General features: G+C 43.4%; 2 protein-coding genes across 6 annotated transcripts in view; one reads left to right on the top strand and one right to left on the bottom strand.

The window, feature by feature from the left end:
• LOC139380842 (protein disulfide-isomerase A5-like) overlaps positions 1-11521 on the bottom strand; it is a 55823-nt gene extending 44302 nt beyond the window's left edge. For both annotated transcript variants that reach the window (XR_011628473.1, XM_071123942.1), the window contains exons 1-2: positions 11431-11521; positions 3334-3463 (exon numbers count right to left, since the gene is read on the bottom strand). Coding sequence is in view for 1 of the 2 variants with exons in the window: in XM_071123942.1 (XP_070980043.1) it covers positions 3334-3463; positions 11431-11496 (196 nt within the window). In the remaining variant the exon portion in view is untranslated. The remainder of the gene's footprint in view (positions 1-3333; positions 3464-11430) is intronic.
• Positions 11522-12628: 1107 nt separating this feature from the next.
• The window catches only part of LOC139380841 (semaphorin-5B-like), a 288353-nt gene continuing 282760 nt past the window's right edge, over positions 12629-18221 (top strand). For 2 of the 4 annotated variants that reach the window (XM_071123938.1, XM_071123939.1), the window contains exon 1: positions 12629-12776. The gene's annotated coding sequence lies outside the window, so the exon portion shown is untranslated. The remainder of the gene's footprint in view (positions 12777-18221) is intronic. The other 2 variants (XM_071123940.1, XM_071123937.1) reach the window with 1 other exon arrangement.

The raw sequence follows: 18221 nt of genomic DNA, 5'->3' as shown, positions 1-18221 counted from the left end.
ATAATGCAAAAACAAAGTGTTGGAGAAGAAAGTAAAAGTGCAATATGTGCTATGTAAGAAAGCTAACGTTTCAGTTCCTTGCTCAGAACATGAGAACACATGAAAGCTGGTGGTTCCTTTTAACATGAGTCTTCAATATTCCCAGGTAAGAAGTTTTAGGTTGTAGTTATTATAGGAATCATAGGACTATTTCTCTCTATACCATGTGTATTTCATTAACCTTTGACTATTGGATGTTCTTATAGGCACTAGTATTGCCAGTGTAACAGTATAGCTTCCGTCCCTCTCCTCGCTCCAGCAACACAACGACAACAACCACCATCGAAGCAGCGTTACCCATGCAGAGCAAGGGGAACAACTACTAGAAGGCTTAGAGCGAGTGATGTTTAAACGCTATTAGCGCGCACTAACTAGCCAGCCATTTCACTTCGGTTATACCAGCCTCATCTCGGGAGTTGATAGGCTTAAAGTCATAAACAGCGCAATACTTGACGCACAACGAAGAGCTGCTGGCAAAACGCACAAAAGTGCTGTTTGAATGAATGTTTACGAGCCTGCTTCTGCCTACCACCGCTCAGTCAGATACTTAGATACTGGTATGCTCAGTCAGATTTTATGCAACGCAGGACACGCTAGATAATATCTAGTAATATCATCAACCATGTGTAGTTAACTAGTGATTATGATTGATTGTTTTTTATAAGATAAGTTTAATGCTAGCTAGCAACTTACCTTGGCTTACTGCATTTGCGTAACAGGCAGGCTCCTTGGAGTGCAACGAGAGAGAGGCAGGTCGTTATTGCGCTGGACTAGTTAACTTTAAGATTGGGTCCCCCGAGCTGCCGTCATTAAAAATAAGAATGTGTTCTTAACTGACTTGCCTAGTTAAAGAAAGATTAAATAAATAAAGGTGTAAAAAAATATATATTTTTAAAATCGGCAAAATTGGTGTCCAAAAATACCGGTGTCCAAAGATTTATTGAAATCGGCCCTAATTAATCGGCCATTCCGATGAATCGGTCGATCTAGTTACAACAGGTGGAGTTACAATACACCTTTCATTACAATATGGGTTATATTACTCAGCTCACCAGCTTTCAATACTCAAGAATCCTAAAAACCTGTAATTCACTGAAGGTCAGAGGTCACAACACTCAAAACATGGGACTATGAACTCAAACATCAAATCACAGGAGGGTATAGGCAAGCATCACCAAGTACCACCCATCACCTTGTGACATCACCTAGCCGAGCGTTCACTAGTCTACTTCCAACATGTTACGAGTATCATAAACACAGCATAGGTCAAGGCCTACTGAGAAAACCATCAAAGAATAAACTGTAATAAACTGTACTGTAACAATACCGTGCAACATCACACAATGTCCATTGAGACACAATGTGGACTCAAATCAGTAAAAGAACTGTGGTTGTTTAGTCCCTGCTCAACATCACTTTCACACACTTCCTGGTTCTATGGACATCTCGTCTATATTTAGTATCATGGCAATGCCCGCAAAGCTGAGGATTAGGGACCCATTGTGCTTCCCAAAGGTAGTGCACTATATAAGGAATACGGTGCCATTTGGGATGTAGAGAATAGATTGCCATTTGGGACCCACTACCCTTAGTAGAAAGAGGGAGTAGCCGGGGGGGGCTAAACCGTTGGAGAATGCCAGAACCCAGCGCCACAGAAACGGCAAGCAATCAATCACGGGGCGGCGTTTGATACGTGCAAGTATTAACCAATGACCTAACACTGTCTGAAATGGCTCATGAATTATGAAACAAATACATGTGGAGGCTCGTATGTACACACATAATTCATGGGAGTGGTGGGGCCTTGAGAGGCCTCTTCCTGTGCACCGAGAGGGAGATTATGCTGACAGAGCATCACACGACACACAGCAGGGCTTGACATGAACTGTTTTAGCCACTGTAGGACTGGTTTTTCCCTTGTCAGAAAGCTCAAGTCGCTTGTCCAAAAATAAAAACTGGTCTGGAACACCATGGGCCAAAAAGGTGACTGAGATTTGTGTTGTATAATGCAAGGAAGCACTTCACAATAAACATCATTATTATCACTGGTAGTGACAACGGAAGGCTGGCTGCTGGGCTCAGTGACAATGGAAGGCTGGCTGCTGGGCTCAGTGACAATGGAAGGCTGGCTGCTGGGCTCAGTGACAATGGAAGGCTGGCTGCTGGGCTCAGTGACAATGGAAGGCTGCTGGTGTTTGATCCCATGTATTATATCTCCTGAGCAAAAGCCTGCATCCCTGTAGCTCTCCTGGACTCTCCAAGAGGAGGGTTGGCCACCTTGCAACATTACAAATACAACCAAGCACTTTTTATGCCTTTATAAAATACATTCCCTCATTCAATGAACCAGGGATCAACTGGCTAAGGTGGGCGAGGTAGATAACTACTAAGTCTATTTGGAAGGTTAAAATATTCAGTGTTCAGGGGAGATCTTGACAGCATAGGAGTTACTAGTTAATTAGGCTATTCTAAGAATATTTTTTGACTCTGTCAGAATGACATGGCCAGTATTAAATAGAGGAGAAAGCCAATGATGAGCACTAGAGCACAAATACCTCACCAGCAATTATTATCAACAAATGTGCAAACACGACTTGCTTTGATCTCAAAAACTAATTTTTGCGACTGCATGATTGAAAGAACGCTGGTGTCTGTCAATGCAGGCCTACAATAATTATACTCTGAAGGCATTGCGCAGAAATTGGGAGGACAGTGAGCCAGATATCACATCTGTAGGACACTGATCCAATTATGATCGGAGTAACCTAAATTGTTTGATAGTGATTTTTATTTACTTAAATCTACAATCTGCTTTTTTACTTGCCCCAGGCAAACAGACAAGACTTAATGTCGAGCCCTGACACACAACGGCAAACACACACGGTGAACTGAGCTGAGCACTTTCTTCTGGCGTGAAATATGCTAATTAAAATGGAATTAAATGCAAGAGAGGCTGATTTCCCTAATGGCTATAGGTGAACGCAGTTTTAGGACTTTATTTGACCCCTTTAGTTTGGGTGTCTTTTTCTGTTCAAGTACATTGTTCTATGCTAAAAAAATCCAAGGGCGACGTCACAAGCCGACAAGCACGCAGGTCAATCACAGTCCTTCCAGAATGTTGTTCCCCATTACAACTGATGGATCAGAGATAATAACAGACCACTATTCGAGATTGGTGTAAACAAAGGCAGGCATATCTAACTTCACATATCATTTTTACTACAAAGGGCCTAAAGTATGCCCACTGACACACCTGACTTAGTGTAGAGCACCAGGACATTGGATCTAACCCACCTGACTTAGTGTAGAGCACCAGGACATTGGTTCGAGTCCGGAGCAGCTTCTTGAAGTCCTTGTGTTCGCTGACCTTCTCTATGAGAGGAGAGACCTTTACAGCCGCCTGCAGCACCGGCACCAGGCACACCTGAAGACATATTGATGGATAGATACTGTATTTACTCAGAGTGACCAACTCACACATCAGATGCTTCAGTGCAGAAGACCGGTCACTTTTGTGATATTATGAGATTGCCAGATACCTGATGTTCAAAACAAAACCTTATGTAGGTGGTCGGCATCAAAGTCGAAACAAAGACAGATTCTCATCTCATTGTGTGCAACTGTGAGAAGATACAGATTGCATATTCTTCGAGTCCTCTCTCCTTGTCTCCTTCTCAAAACCCATTGGATGAGAAAGCCAGAGGTCCCTCCCCTCTGACCTTCTCTTCCAATGGGTTTTGAGAAGGAGACAACGCAAGGAGTATGCTATTAAAATCTTCCCTGAGACATTCAAACAAGCTCCATCCTATCACTCATCAAATCATGTCCCAGTCGCCCAATCCCCGATGGAGTACAAAATTAGCTACCAATGTCCTCATTCATCAAATCAAGTGATGAGCGATATACTGTAACATGATATAAAAACAAGCACCTGTCGGGCAGAGTTTTTTAATTTCCCATGCTGGATACCTCGTATGGGCGTGACGGGAATTCAACAGATTCTCGTCAGTACATTTCAATTAAAACGTAGAATGAAGAAGTGAAGCGTCATCTTGTTTTCTTCTTCCCTGTCTGGATGACTGATGAACTCTAGAGGGGGCATCTATCTCATTTCCTCCTCCTGTCTCTAGGTGTTGGATGTGGGAGGCTGGTGGCCGTGGTATCGGACGGCAGTGTTGAGGAGATGACAAGGTGACGTCCCCTCGGTCGGAGACTCTACGACGGGTGTGTGGAGATGACAGTAAGGGGTAATTATAAAACGGGCTCTCAGGGCCGGCCGAGCGACACCACTATTATTCTCCACACCACCTCTCCTCTTGTCCGACAACATCTCCCCTCCTCTGCCATCTACCCGTGCCTCCCCACGAGCCTCTCCCCACGAGCCTCTCCCCACGAGCCTCTCCCCACGAGCCTCTCGCCACTCCCCTCGAGCCTCTCGCCACTCCCCTCGAGCCTCTCGCCACTCCCCTCGAGCCTCTCGCCACTCCCCTCGAGCCATCCGACACCCCTCCACTACTACTCCTCTGCTTGGCTAGGCCATCTGAGAAAGGGAGAGTGGAGAGAGGAGGCACTGAAGCAACCACTGTGCAGAATGAAAGGGGAGCTTTAAAGTACAACTTACTTAAGTGGGATAATATGTATCCACCGTACTATAGCCTACCTCACAAAAGAGTTTGACTGATAGCTGTGCTAAATGGGATTTGAAAATGCATGCATTTTCAGACAATGTGGGAGTATGAACTAACTGTATACAAAAGAGTAGTTAAGGCAACAGACAAAAGTAGTAGTGCGGGACGGAGTCAGTCCTCGGCTATGAGTGCGGGACCGAGTCAGTCCTCGGCTATGAGTGCGGGACGGAGTCAGTCCTCGGCTATGAGTGCGGGACCGAGTCAGTCCTCGGCTATGAGTGCGGGACGGAGTCAGTCCTCGGCTATGAGTGCGGGACGGAGTCAGTCCTCGGCTATGAGTGCGGGACGGAGTCAGTCCTCGGCTATGAGTGCGGGACCGAGTCAGTCCTCGGCTATGAGTGCGGGACCGAGTCAGTCCTCGGCTATGAGTGCGGGACCGAGTCAGTCCTCGGCTATGAGTGCGGGACCGAGTCAGTCCTCGGCTATGAGTGCGGGACCGAGTCAGTCCTCGGCTATGAGTGCGGGACCGAGTCAGTCCTCGGCTATGAGTGCGGGACCGAGTCAGTTCTCGGCTATGAGTGCGGGACCGAGTCAGTCCTCGGCTATGAGTGCGGGACGGAGTCAGTCCTCAGCTATGAGTGCGGGACGGAGTCAGTCCTCGGCTATTTGAGAGCATCTGGAGGCAGCTCTTGTACTGAGGCAGGCCTATTTCACAGCTACATGAACATTGGACCCTTTACAAATGTAAGAAATGCTGGTGATGATTTCAGCCCCCGACGATCACATTTCTCCAGGCTCATTTACAGAGTGGGTATGCATAATGCATACTGTTGAGAAGATCAACAGAAAGAATCATAAACAGAACACAATCATATTCCCAGGATGTGGATAGATAGTATTATGGTGAAATGAAAGCAGTACTATATAGAGTGGAGAATAGAGAGGATGTGAGCATGGGAGAGGATGTGAGCATGGGAGAGGGACACGGACATCAGGATGGATGGAGCAACACACACAGAATGAGGAGAGGATTTGCAAACCTTTCCTGGACCATTGACATTGTTGTGCTCGCCGCTCACGCATCACATCCCCTGACATTTGACAGGCAGCCAATACTGCAACAAGTCCTATCAATGGCTGGGCTGCCACCTGGCAATCGGTGCATTGGTTGGTTCCCCTACACTACCTATTACTAAAGCTTCCCCTCGTTTGGCTTAGGCCATGACATGAGGGCACTGCTGTGTGTCAATGTGAGCAGCATCCTAATGACAGGACTGTCTGCCTTCACAATACACCGCACTCAGTCATGCGCACACACACACTACCTAGTGATCAGCAGGAGGACAGGTTTAGACTAGAGACCACACTCCCTAGTGCTGGAGACAGACAGAGACAGGGGAATACACTGCATGCTAGCTCTAGCTCATCTTCATAGCCTCAGGGATGTCTTAGTGAGAAGTGAACATAATGAGGGTGAAAAACAGGCCCCTTGGCTGTTAGGCTCTTGTTTCATGATGTGGCTGTAACTGTAACACATTGGATTATGTCTTTGTTTAAGCTATTTCTAATAGTTTAAGCATTGATTCTTCAAACCTCAACGATCGTCAGATCTCTCATGGGACAGAATTTGAAGCTGAAGAGGTGGTGATTTGTTTCTGAAGATAGTTCTACTCCCTAACCAACTCAAACTAACCCTTTCGCTACACCAATAAGTCCAATTCATGTCTTCCTGTTTGCATACACACTTTTAGGGATTATAGGATTTTTAACTTAAAATATAAAACATAAAGCATTACACTGTTTTTATATTTTAACTGTAAATGTTTCAGCATTTGTTATCCATCCAGGTACAGGAACCATCAGGTCACCAATACAGACAGGGTATTTTAGTCAGGCAAACATAATGGGTCAGACTTAGCCCATGAATTCCTCTTAGTCCCAGTCCAGAATTAGAATCTATTGCAAATCCTTTGATTATTGATCAAATTCACTTCATATGCCGTATCACAGCTAGGTGACATTTCCAATAAGACAAGCAGGCAGCTCTTTCTGTAGTGCCTCCTGCAACTGCATCCTAAATGGCATCTTATGTATAGTGCTCTACTTTGACCAGGGCAGGGCCCATAGGACTCTGGTCTAAAGTAGTGCACTATATACAGAGGATAGCGTACCACACCGGCCGTCCTACAATCTAAGGTAGATGCCCTCAATCTCACACAAATTCTCAAGGAAGCTACCAGGTACAACCCCAAATCCGTAAACACGGGCACCATCATAGATATCATGCTGACCAACTTACCCTCTAAATACACCTCCGCTGTTTTCAACCAGGATCTCAGCGTTCACTGCCTCATTGCCTGCGTCCGTTATCGGTCCGCGGTGAAAAGACCACCCCTCATCACAGTCAAACGCTCCCTGAAACACTTCTGCGAGCAGGACTTCCTAATCAACCTGGCCCGGGTATCCTGGAAGGATATTGACCTCATCTCGTCAGTAGAGGATCCCTGGTTATTCTTTAAAAGTGCTTTCCTTACCATCTTAAATAAGCATGTCCCTTTAAAAAAATGTACAACTAAAAACAGATATAGCCCTTGGTTCACTCCAGACTTGACTGCCCTTGACCAGCACAAAAACATCCTGTGGCGTACTGTATTAGCTGCGAATAGTCCACGCGATATGCAACTTTTCAGGGAAGTCAGGAACCAATATAGACAGGCAGTTAGGAAAGCAAACGCTAGCTTTTTCAAAAATAAATGTGCATTCTGCAGCAGTAATTCCAAAAAGTTTTGGGACACTAAAGTTCATGGAGAATCAGAGCACCTCCTCCCAGCTGCCCACTGCACTGAGACTAGGAAACAATGTCAAACCGATAAATCTACGATAAAGGAGAATTTCAATAAGCATTTCTCTACGGCTGGCCATGCTTTCCACCTGGCTACCCTCACCACGGTCAACAGCCCTTCAACCCCCACAGCAACTTGCCCAAGCCCCCCCCCCCCCTCCCGCTTCTCCTTCATCCAAACAGCTGACATTCTGAAAGAGCTGCAAAATCTGGATCCCTACAAATCAGCTGGGCTAGACAATCTTGACCCTCTCTTTCTAAAATTATCCGCCGCCATTGTTGCAACCCCCTATTACTAGTCTGTTCAACCTCTCTTTCGCATCGTCTGAGATTCCTAAAAATTGGAAAGCTGCCAAGGTCATCTACCTCTTCAAAGGGGGAGACACTCTAGACCCAAACTGTTACAGACCTATATCCATCCTGCCCTGCCTTTCAAAAGTCTTTGAAAGCCAATTGAACAAACAGATCACCGACCATTTCGAATCCTACTGTACCTTCTCCGCTATGCAATCAGGTTTCCGAGCTGGTCACGGGTGCACCTGGGCCATGCTCAAGGTCCTAAATTATATCCTAATCGCCATCGATAAAAGACAGTACTGTGCAGCTGTATTCATCGCCCAGGCCAAGGCTTTCAATTCTGTCAATAATCACATTCTTATCGTCAGAGTCAACAGCCTTGGTTTCTCTAATGGCTGCCTCGCCTGGTTCATTAACAACTTAGATAAGAGTTCAGCGTGTCAAATCGGAGGGCCTGTTGTCCGGACCTCTGGCAGTCTCTATGGGGGTGCCACAGAGACCAATTCTCGGGCCAAGTCTTTTCTCTGTATATATCAATGATGTCGCTCTTGCTGCTGGTGATTCTCTGATCCACCTCTACGCAGACGACACCATTCTGTATACTTCTGGCCCTTTGGACATTGTGTTAACAAACCTCCAGACGAGCTTCAAAGCCATACAACACTCCTTCCGTGGCTTCCAACTGCTCTTAAATGCTAGTAATACTAAATGCATGCTCTTCAACTGATCGCTGCCAGCACTGCCCGCCCGACTAGCATCACTACTCTGGACGATTCTGACTTAGAATATGTTGACAATTACAAATACCTAGGTGTCTGGTTAGACTGTAAACTCTCCTTGCAGACTCACATTAAGCATCTCCAATTCAAAATGATATCTAGAATCAGCTTCCTATTTCCTTCACTCATGCTGCAAAACATACCCTCGTAAAACTGACTATCCAACCGATCCTTGACTTCGGCGATGTCATTTACAAAATAGCCTCCAACACTCTACTCAAATTGGATGCAGTTTATCATAGTGCCATCTGTTGTCACCAAAGCCCCATATACTACCCACCACTGCGACCTGTATGCTCTGGTTGGCTGGCCCTCGCTTCATATTCGTCGCCAAACCCACTGGCTCCAGGTCATCTATAAGTCTTTGCTTGGTAAAGCTCCGCCTTATCTCAGCTCACTGGTCACCATAGCAGCACCCACCCGTAGTACACGCTCCAGCTGGTATATTTCACTGGTCATCCCCAAAGCCAACTCCACCTTCGGCTGCCTTCCTGCTGCCAATGACTGGAATGAATTGCAAAGAAATCACTGAAGACTTCTATCTCCCTCACTAACTTTAAGCGTCAGGTGTCAGAGCAGCTTTCCGATCGCTGCAGCTGCACACAGCCCATCTGTAAATAGCCCACCCCATCTACCCACCTCATCCCCATATTTGTTTTTCTGCTCTTTTGCACACCAGTATTTCTACCTGCACATCCTCATCTGCACATATATCACTCCAGTGTTTATTGCTAAATTGTAATTACTTCGCCACTATTGGCCTATTTATTGCCTTACCTCCTTACTCCATTTGCACACACTGTATACAGATGTATCTATTGTGTTATTGACTGTACATTTGTTTATCCCATGTGTAACTCTGTTGTTTTTGTTGCAATGCTTTGCTTTGCTTTATCTTGGCCAGGTCGCAGTTGTAAATGAGAACTTGTTCTCAACTGACCTACCTGGTTAAATAAAGTTGATATAAATAAAATATTGGGACAGAGCCCGAGCATTTGAATATATTAAGAAAGTCCATTATCACACTTTGCACCAACCTTCATCCCCCCAAAAGTGTCACGTTACATCGGTGTAAAAAATGCCACACACACTAAGCAGCCAGCAGAGAGACCCAGGCTGGCAGCTCACTCTCCCAGAGCTCGCTTACCCTCCATCTGGGGTGACAAATCTGCTTAATAAAAGTCGGCCCGTTTTAGGTTTTAGGGGCCGTACTGAATCAACGCAAATCAGACTGCTGTTCTGTTTGTCAAACTCTCCCCTTCATTTTGCTCTTGATTAATGAGACGAACAGCAGCAATGGAGATCAACGCGTGTGTGGCGGCCCTTTTCAATTATCAACCACTGATGTCAGAAGATGGATTATGAACACCTCTCTCAAATGACCGATGTCGCAAATGGCACTCTATTCCCTATGGGTCCTGGTCAAAAATAGTGCACTATATAGGAAATGGGGTGCAATTTGGGATGTAGGCAATGAGTTCCGTCCTCTGTAATTGATGGAGATGGAGCCATTGATGTATGAATAACTCTAGGGTGGTTAGTGTGTTGTGGCGGCTCACGGCACTAAGGCAACCGCCCAACCCACCATGATGGGGAGGTGAAGAGGACCCTCAATCCAGATTAAAGAAGTTTAAAAATTGCTTTGACACGCAGCTAGGCAAGAAATTACAGTGGGACAGTCTTCAGCATACACAGAGACAGAGCAGTCAGTCTCCCTTAATCTCCACACACACCCACTGTGATGTCATTTCCCTGCCTGCAATCGCACAACAGTAGGCTACAGTAGCACCCACCTTTGTTTGACATGGTAGCCACTAAACCATACAACAGGATGCTGAACAGGAATGGTCCCAGGGCACAAGGCTCAAGATTGGAATGAAGTGGAAATCCAGTCATTATGTGGCCAGTCTATCAAGGACTGAGCGAGGAGTTGGTTAAAGTGTAGGCTAATGCAATGTAACATTTGTGTAGCAACCAACTAAGTTACATTTGTAGCAAACTTTACATCTAACAAGCAAATAATGTATCAATCACTCAATGAAAGTAAAGTATAACAATATAACATCATAAAATATTTTAAAATGACTGACCAACATACATACATACCCATGAGAGTCATAATAAACCAAACTGTGTTGAATCACATAGCTAGCTGGAAGTGAATCTAAAGGACATTTTGATCAGAAATGTAAACCACGTCAACCATAGAAAAAAGTAGCAAATTGGTGGTGGTTAACTAGTAAAGCAACCGGGATCCTTGGGACGTCCCTACCCCCCATTGAAGTTGACATTTCTAATGGTTAGGTAAGGGTTATGATTAGGGTATATATTTCCCAAGAAATCCGGATAGCACTGAACTAGGCATGCAGATGAATAGAAACCTGAATTGAAATCTTCAGCAATGTAACAGATTGACTGTCTTATATTGTAGATTATGCAGAAAAACCGTTCATTATTTTCAAGTCTCTGTCCAACCAGGTTAATTTTGCGTTCTCAAAGGATTTCAATATACATTCTCGAGAGGGACACTAGATGCCTTGTGCTGGTAGTCAATTCACGAGGACGTTTTGATCAAATAATATGAAATGTTGGCGAATATCGGTATTTAACTACAGCGAGATATACTATATTCACTTGTTTTTTTAGGTTTGGCTATTTTTGATTCTCAAGTTCAGCCTCTGATTTAAAATTGCTAAGGCCGTGCTGTCAACTTTGGTTGCCTTCACGAAGACGCGGAAAAGACACGCAGGCGTTTGCAGGTTTAATAAAAAAATATTGAAAATATACATGTAATTAAAACATTAGGCTTATCGGTGTCTCTATATATATTTCACAAACAACTTACCAAGAAGACGAATGTGTACATTTTTAGCTCTCTCATCCGACTACCGTAGCGGTTCCAAGAAGCCATGATGCCGTTGCCACGTCTAGATACGCACGCGCAATCGGTTTTCCACGGATTCTTGAGCAGCCCGCAAAGCTGCTTAGGAAATGTAGTTTTGGAGGATATAGTTGGCATTGCAGGCATTGATTTCAGGCAGGTTGACGTTAACCCTTACCTTGACCATTCTGGAATTAATGCCTAACCTTTAGATGTCTAAGTTAATGCCTAAACGTAACTTTAACCTTAAATATTCTGAGTTAATTCTGTAAATAGCCCAACCAATCTACCTCATCCCCATACTATATTTATTTATGTATCTTTCACCTTTGCACCCGAGTATCTCAACTTGCACATTCATCTTCTGCACATCCTACCATTCCACTGTTTAATTGCTATATTGTAATTAATTTGCCACCATAGCCTATTTATTGCCTTTACCTCTCTTATCCTACCTCATTTGCACATGCTGTATATAGATTTTTCTATTGTATTATTGATTGTATGTTTGTTTATTCCATGTGTAACTCTGTGTTACTGTATGTGTCAAACGGCTTTGCTTTATCTTGGCCAGGTCGCAGTTGCAAATGAGAACTTGTTCTCAACTTGCCTACCTGGTTAAATAAAGGTGAAATTAAAAAAAAAACTTAACCATAGATACTTCAGAATTAGACTTTTGAGAAACATGGTTGAACTTCTAATTCTGACTTGAGACTGTGAGAGCTAGTTGCAGCATGCACCTCTCATCACATTGTGGTACAGTGTCTATTTAAATGCAATGTTGCTAGGGCCTATGTTATTTATTTGCAAATAGATGGGAACATCACCCAACCAAAGATCCATCTGGAAAGCCAGTTTGATGAGAAGGTGTCATGAACTGCTCTCAACCTGTGCCAGTGGCTGGAATGGCCAGTCACACCACTCTGAACTATTCAAACTTCAAATCTGATATTAACTTCTACATCACATCACCAGATAATAATGAAATAAGTAATGTCAATGAAGTGTATTATAAGGCTATAGAACAGTGGGGTAATACCTCACAAGCCCTTACTCAATACTCCAAGTACTATAAGCGCTTGTTTTTTTTAAATGCAAATTCTCTCTTGTACACCCCTCTCAGTTGGAGTTGCGATGGTCCTTGTACTAGCGTCCAACTCACAGAGAGAACGCAGTAACCAGCGCAGGTCGTTATGTGAGCGAGACACATCGAAGAGAGGAGATACACTTCCAATGAGGTAGCCTGACGAATCAAGTAGAGCCCTCGAGTTTTGCGTGACATTTTGAACAAGTTGGAAAAAACATCAAAGGTAAGAATACAATTTAATTGATCTATTGGACGGTTCAATTGCACCCCTTGGTTGTATTTAAATATTTGCAGATGGCTCTACAGAGCCTACTAGAATTTACAATAGTAATTCTATTTAAATTTAACTTTTAAAAGGAAATATAGAAATCACGTTCTAATCTTTAGCCTTTTATTTTGGAGTGAGTATCCTGTCCAAAAATTGTAATAGCTATAGATAAGGCATAAAACACACATTTGGTCAATTAATAAGGGATATAATAGCCTATATTGAGCACCGTTTTCCCATTTTACATCTAAACCATTTATCATAAGATTAATTTGAAGTTTCAGTTCACAAATGTTTTCACTTAGATATGTCAGTATTTCTGGGTGCCTCTTATTTTGTTCATTTTACCATACCTTGAATAGAGGGCTCTGTTGGCGTCGTAGTTTGTTCCATAATATCGCATATTTATTCAGAGCAGTTAGCGGTTCTTTTATATCGCTTCAGCTTTACTTTCTAATCACGTTCCAGCCGAGGATCAGAGGCATTTCTGGGCTGCAGGAACCTACCGCCACATTTCCACTGTTACAAACTTACTTGTGTTGTGCTGTCCGTAATCAGGACCCGTGGGGTGAGGTTAGTTAGACAGATGTAGTTCCCACATAGTAGGCTACTGTCCAGATCAGCTTTTTATTTGTCTTTTTCTTTCTATTCTCTTTTGTCCTGTGATTAGACATGTCTGTTTCTTAAAGAAATTAGAATAGTGGTGTCATAAAATAACATTGACATGACTCATGCCGCTTGGAGAATAGACCTTGCACTGGTTGTCCCATTTTCTTTAGTATTGCGCAACGGTTATTGTAGGTGCCAGGTTGAATGTGGATGATAATATTCAATATTTATACTGTCATCCCGCTGACACCAGGTTGAATATCAATTTTACAGTTTACAGATTTTGCTATAAAGCTGAGATAATAGTAGTCGTTTTCTCATAGAGAACATTAAATCAAAAGCGACCGCGAATAACATTCCCTTATTCCCTTATTGCTACATGATGTGAAGTTGATTCATTATTAGGATGTCGAAATGAAGAACAATAAACGAATACAATCAAAGGCCGAGTTATGAATAGCATTGATTCTGGTGGTAGGTGAAGTCTCTCTCCCCTTTACGCATCTCAGACACTTCTATTCTGTAAGCCATGTTCACCCCGTGGCCACATTGCGTAGAATAACATAGACTTACTTCAGTTATTACAACACAACTCAACCGATAAACGGTTAATAATCAAGACTAAGTTGAAACACCAACAGATTCCTTTATCAAGTTCAAGGCTCATTTCAAAATTGGTATTAAATGCCGTTTAGAATTGTACATTTTCAGAGAGCGGTAGAGGGCAGTGTTCGGCGACGCTGCACAGCTGCAGAACCTACAGGCAGGTGAGAGAGAAAGAGAGAGAGGCGGAGGAGAATAGACAACATTTAGAATGTGACTAAAATACCTTACCAACTGCATTAGCCTGTAATATTTTATTATACTATTATATTTTCGAAAAATTTTTTCTAAAGATAAAATATTCACTTATTCATTGAGCCTGAAATACTGTCGGGGAAAAAAAGTTGTTTTGTTGGGCTATATAGAGTGAAAACAACGAGAGGCTATCTGACAGCACCGAAATCAGAGGTTTATCGTTTACTCCCTGCCGGTTTGTCTATGCAACCTCTGCCAACACATCTGTTTCTCTAAATGACTTGCAGCTGCACTGTTGAATGTTGTTCAAGATATATGCATGTCAAATATATTTCAGCCCGTGAGCAGTTAGTTTATCAGTAGTCGGTCGGTACTCAGAAGTCTGACATGAAAATACATGGATTGTAATTAGATATACATGTTCAGTGGGCCCATAGCAACCAATTAGTTGCTATATGCCTCCAAGTTCATGATGACTGTTTAAATTAGGTTTGTTTTTCCACAATTTAAGCATGGTGTTTACGCACATCCGTGTCTAGTCCACTGGTACCGGTCCTGGAATGCGCTTGGTTGTATCGCGTTTATTATTACGGTATTATTATTGACTTATTACTTACGTGTTTATATTATACCCTTGGATACTCACTTCCCCTGTCATTTTTTAAAATTGTAGTCTACCTCAAGCACATGCATGTTGAGAATTTGTTTCTATCTTACACAGTCCTCTCGTCAACTTTTGTATAGACCGTGTGTCAGTCAGTAACAATACAAAAGCGATTTTCCAGCCATTCACAATAGAATTGGGAAACTAATGGGAAGCATACTGCTCTGCTGACAGCTTCTTTGTCAGTCCCACAGTGTTGCACGTGACATAACACTGCCTACTCTAAGATTGCTCACACTGCTTTTTTTCTGATATGATTCTATCTAATCCTTGTTATTCAAACCTGGAGATGTTCACTGTGTCTTCCACCTGACACTCCTGTAATGAGACCAGGGTTATGTTTCCAGTCTCCAGTTGGCCCTGAGAAAACAAATAGTCTTATTTGATGCGCACACCAAATGGCATGCTGTTGCACTTATAGTGCACTATATTTGACCAAATCTGGTCAAAAGTAGTGCACTATGAAGGGAATAGGTTGCCATTTGAGATGGAAGCTTGTTGGGATGGAAACTTGTTCAGCGTATTTACAACACCATTCCCTGAACAAATGTGCTGCCTACTCTATTAATATTCATACAAACCCCTACACGGACCGACATTAATTCAAGTGCTGTCTTAGGTTCCTGAGTCCGTCCTTTCAAATATAAAAAAGGTTTTCATATTTGATGAACTTATGAGTGCCCTTGACAGTTCTTGGTTGGTGGGGGTACTGAACAAAGATTCTCTTTGAGACTAATGCACACCAAAGCCTTGTGGACAGATGACTATAGTGGTGGTCTGTGTAACCATGGCGTCCACATATCTATCATTATATAGGGGGGAAGGGCGAAGTCAAAAGGCATCTGATATCAGCATAAATTATTTCTGTTCGTTAATAAGTCTGATGGGTGGAATAATGAGTCGATGGCCCTGATCAAACTTTTAATAGTGCATATTTAATTAAGGCCTTGCTATATGGATTATTTCTGACGTCGGTGGTCAGTGCATCAATTAAGAGGGAACAACTGTGATAAATGTTTACTGCAGACAGATCGAGGAACTTGATCTGACCAACCGGCCGTCTGTAGATATTAGGCCTACCAGGATAGGAAAAAAGGAGACCGTGGATGCATCCGAAATGGCACCCTATTCCCTATTTAGATCACTAGATTTTACCAGAGCCTATGCGTCTAAAATGGTACCCTATTCCCTATATAGTGTGCTACTTTTGACCAGAGCCCTATATCAGACACAGCCCATGCTCAATATAATCCTGACCTCTGGATGGTGGAGAAGAGAGAGTGCGTATGTCAGAGCCAGAGGAGATAACAGAGACTATACAGTGCAGTTTCTGGTCTGGTGTTCTGTACTTGAAGAGAGATAAAGTGCACGCAGGGGTGCTTTAAAAGCGTTCAGAGACTTCCTCTGTTACTCCTATCACCTTTAGCACCATTTCATATGCATGCAACCACTTTATCTACAGCTGCCAGCTAATGTTGATGGGAGAATGTGATACGAAGAAAAATGTTGGGCCCACAATTAAATTACATTGATTCAACTACTTTCATAGGGTCTCTACATAATAATGTTATGCCAGGGTTATTTTTCTCAAATCATTACTGAATAGTCAAACATTGGCATTCCAGAGGCCTCCTGCCACAATACAGACAGATTCATAATAAGATTGCCCCTGAGTTGTTCTGTCAGCAATGAATCTTGACAATAATAAGCAGAGCTAGATAACACCTCAACTATTGACCTGTCACTTGGCACAGAGATGTTGTTTACATATTCCACGCTTTTAGACTGGTGGAATTCTGAGTGAAGGACACCAGTGCTTTCAAAGCAACCTGCCAATGCCATGCTTTGACTTGAAGATGCCCTTAGAACTGCTGTACGGCTGTCTGGATGTGACGTACCTCCTTCCCTTTCCAGTCTGTGAAGTTTGGTTTTGCATGTTGATCTTTGTTCAGGGCTGTGGAATGTTGGAGGCAAAAGGAAAGGACAGTGATCTATCCTTTAAAAGTTGGACTCAGCTCATGTTGTAACTGGGTTGGTGCTCACCAGAAAAGCCAGACTATGTAGCTCCCCACATGCCTTTTCAGAGAAAACATCTCTCTGGTGTGTTTGGTGGTATTTGTGTTGGATCCAAAGGTGTTTGTGTGTGTGTGTGTGTGTGTGTGTGTGTGTGTGTGTGTGCGTGTGCGTGTGTTTGTGTGTGTGTGTATGTGTGTGTGTGTGTGTGTGTGTGTGTGTGTGTGTGTGTGTGTGTGAGAGAGAGAGCGAGCATGAACACAAATGGCAAACAGTAAAGTAAATACATTGGAATAAAAGCTGGAGGCACATTGACTTGTGAAGTCCCCTCCTTCACCTTGCTATCTATCTGGAGATAGCTGTTTGTATGTCACCTGGTGTTGATGATAGGTTCCCTCCCTGAGGGGATTGTCATGGGGCTAGTTTCGAGTGAGAAGGACAGGTTAGTGTACCCGATACCTTGTGCTCTCACCTCTCTCTGCCTCAAAGCCATCTCTCTCTCTCTCTCTCTGCCTCTCTCTCTGCCCCCCCACTCTCTCTCTCTCGCTCTCTCGCTCTCTCTCTCTCTCTCTCTCTCTCTCTCTCTCTCTCTCAGAAAACACCATCTATTTCTCCTGCTGCCAGTTGACAGGAATAATACTGGTGCCGTTGTGGACAGCCGAGCAGAGCCCTAGATCTTTCATGTGATGGGGAAAGCAACATAATGGAAAGGTCCTATTTAGCAGAGTGATAGCTGGGACCTGTTGCCTGTTTGATTCATTATTTCACTTGCCATTAAGGAGGTAAAAATAAAGGCTCCCGGGCTCCTGTTCTAGGATAGCTCAGACTATTGTGTTTTTGTCATGTTGCCAGCAAAATACAGGGTACATTTCAGTCAATTACTTTTCTTAGGTTTCATGGGAATAAGGAAGTGAGTGTAGAGTGTTGAGTAGATGAAAAATTATTGTTAACACAAGACAATCTATACTAGAGAGAAAAGGAATAGCCTGCATGGCGTTTCTCTCTGAGTGGGGAGGTTGCTCGCACACAGAGTGAATGGATGTGAATGAATTATTCTATGAAATCTGTCTGGACTCTGACTAGACCCATTCAATCTCTCAGGACCTATGGTGGTCATTGTGTTTAAATACTGTGTGCTTGGCATGGCCTTCAGCGTGTTTGTCTCTGTGTGTGTCCCAAATGTCACCCTATTCCCTATACGGTGCAGTCATTTTAACCAGGGCAAATAGTGCACTATATAGGGAATAGTGTTCCATTTGAGACACATGCTCTGTGTGTAACCTGGTCTCTGTTGTTCGCTGCACCAGCCAGCACCA

Source organism: Oncorhynchus clarkii, chromosome 22 (assembly GCF_045791955.1).
Source record: "Oncorhynchus clarkii lewisi isolate Uvic-CL-2024 chromosome 22, UVic_Ocla_1.0, whole genome shotgun sequence".
NCBI classification, from domain to species: Eukaryota; Metazoa; Chordata; class Actinopteri; order Salmoniformes; family Salmonidae; genus Oncorhynchus; species Oncorhynchus clarkii.
The sequence above is the reverse complement of the archived record's forward strand: the minus strand, read 5'-3'. Positions and strand labels throughout refer to the sequence as shown.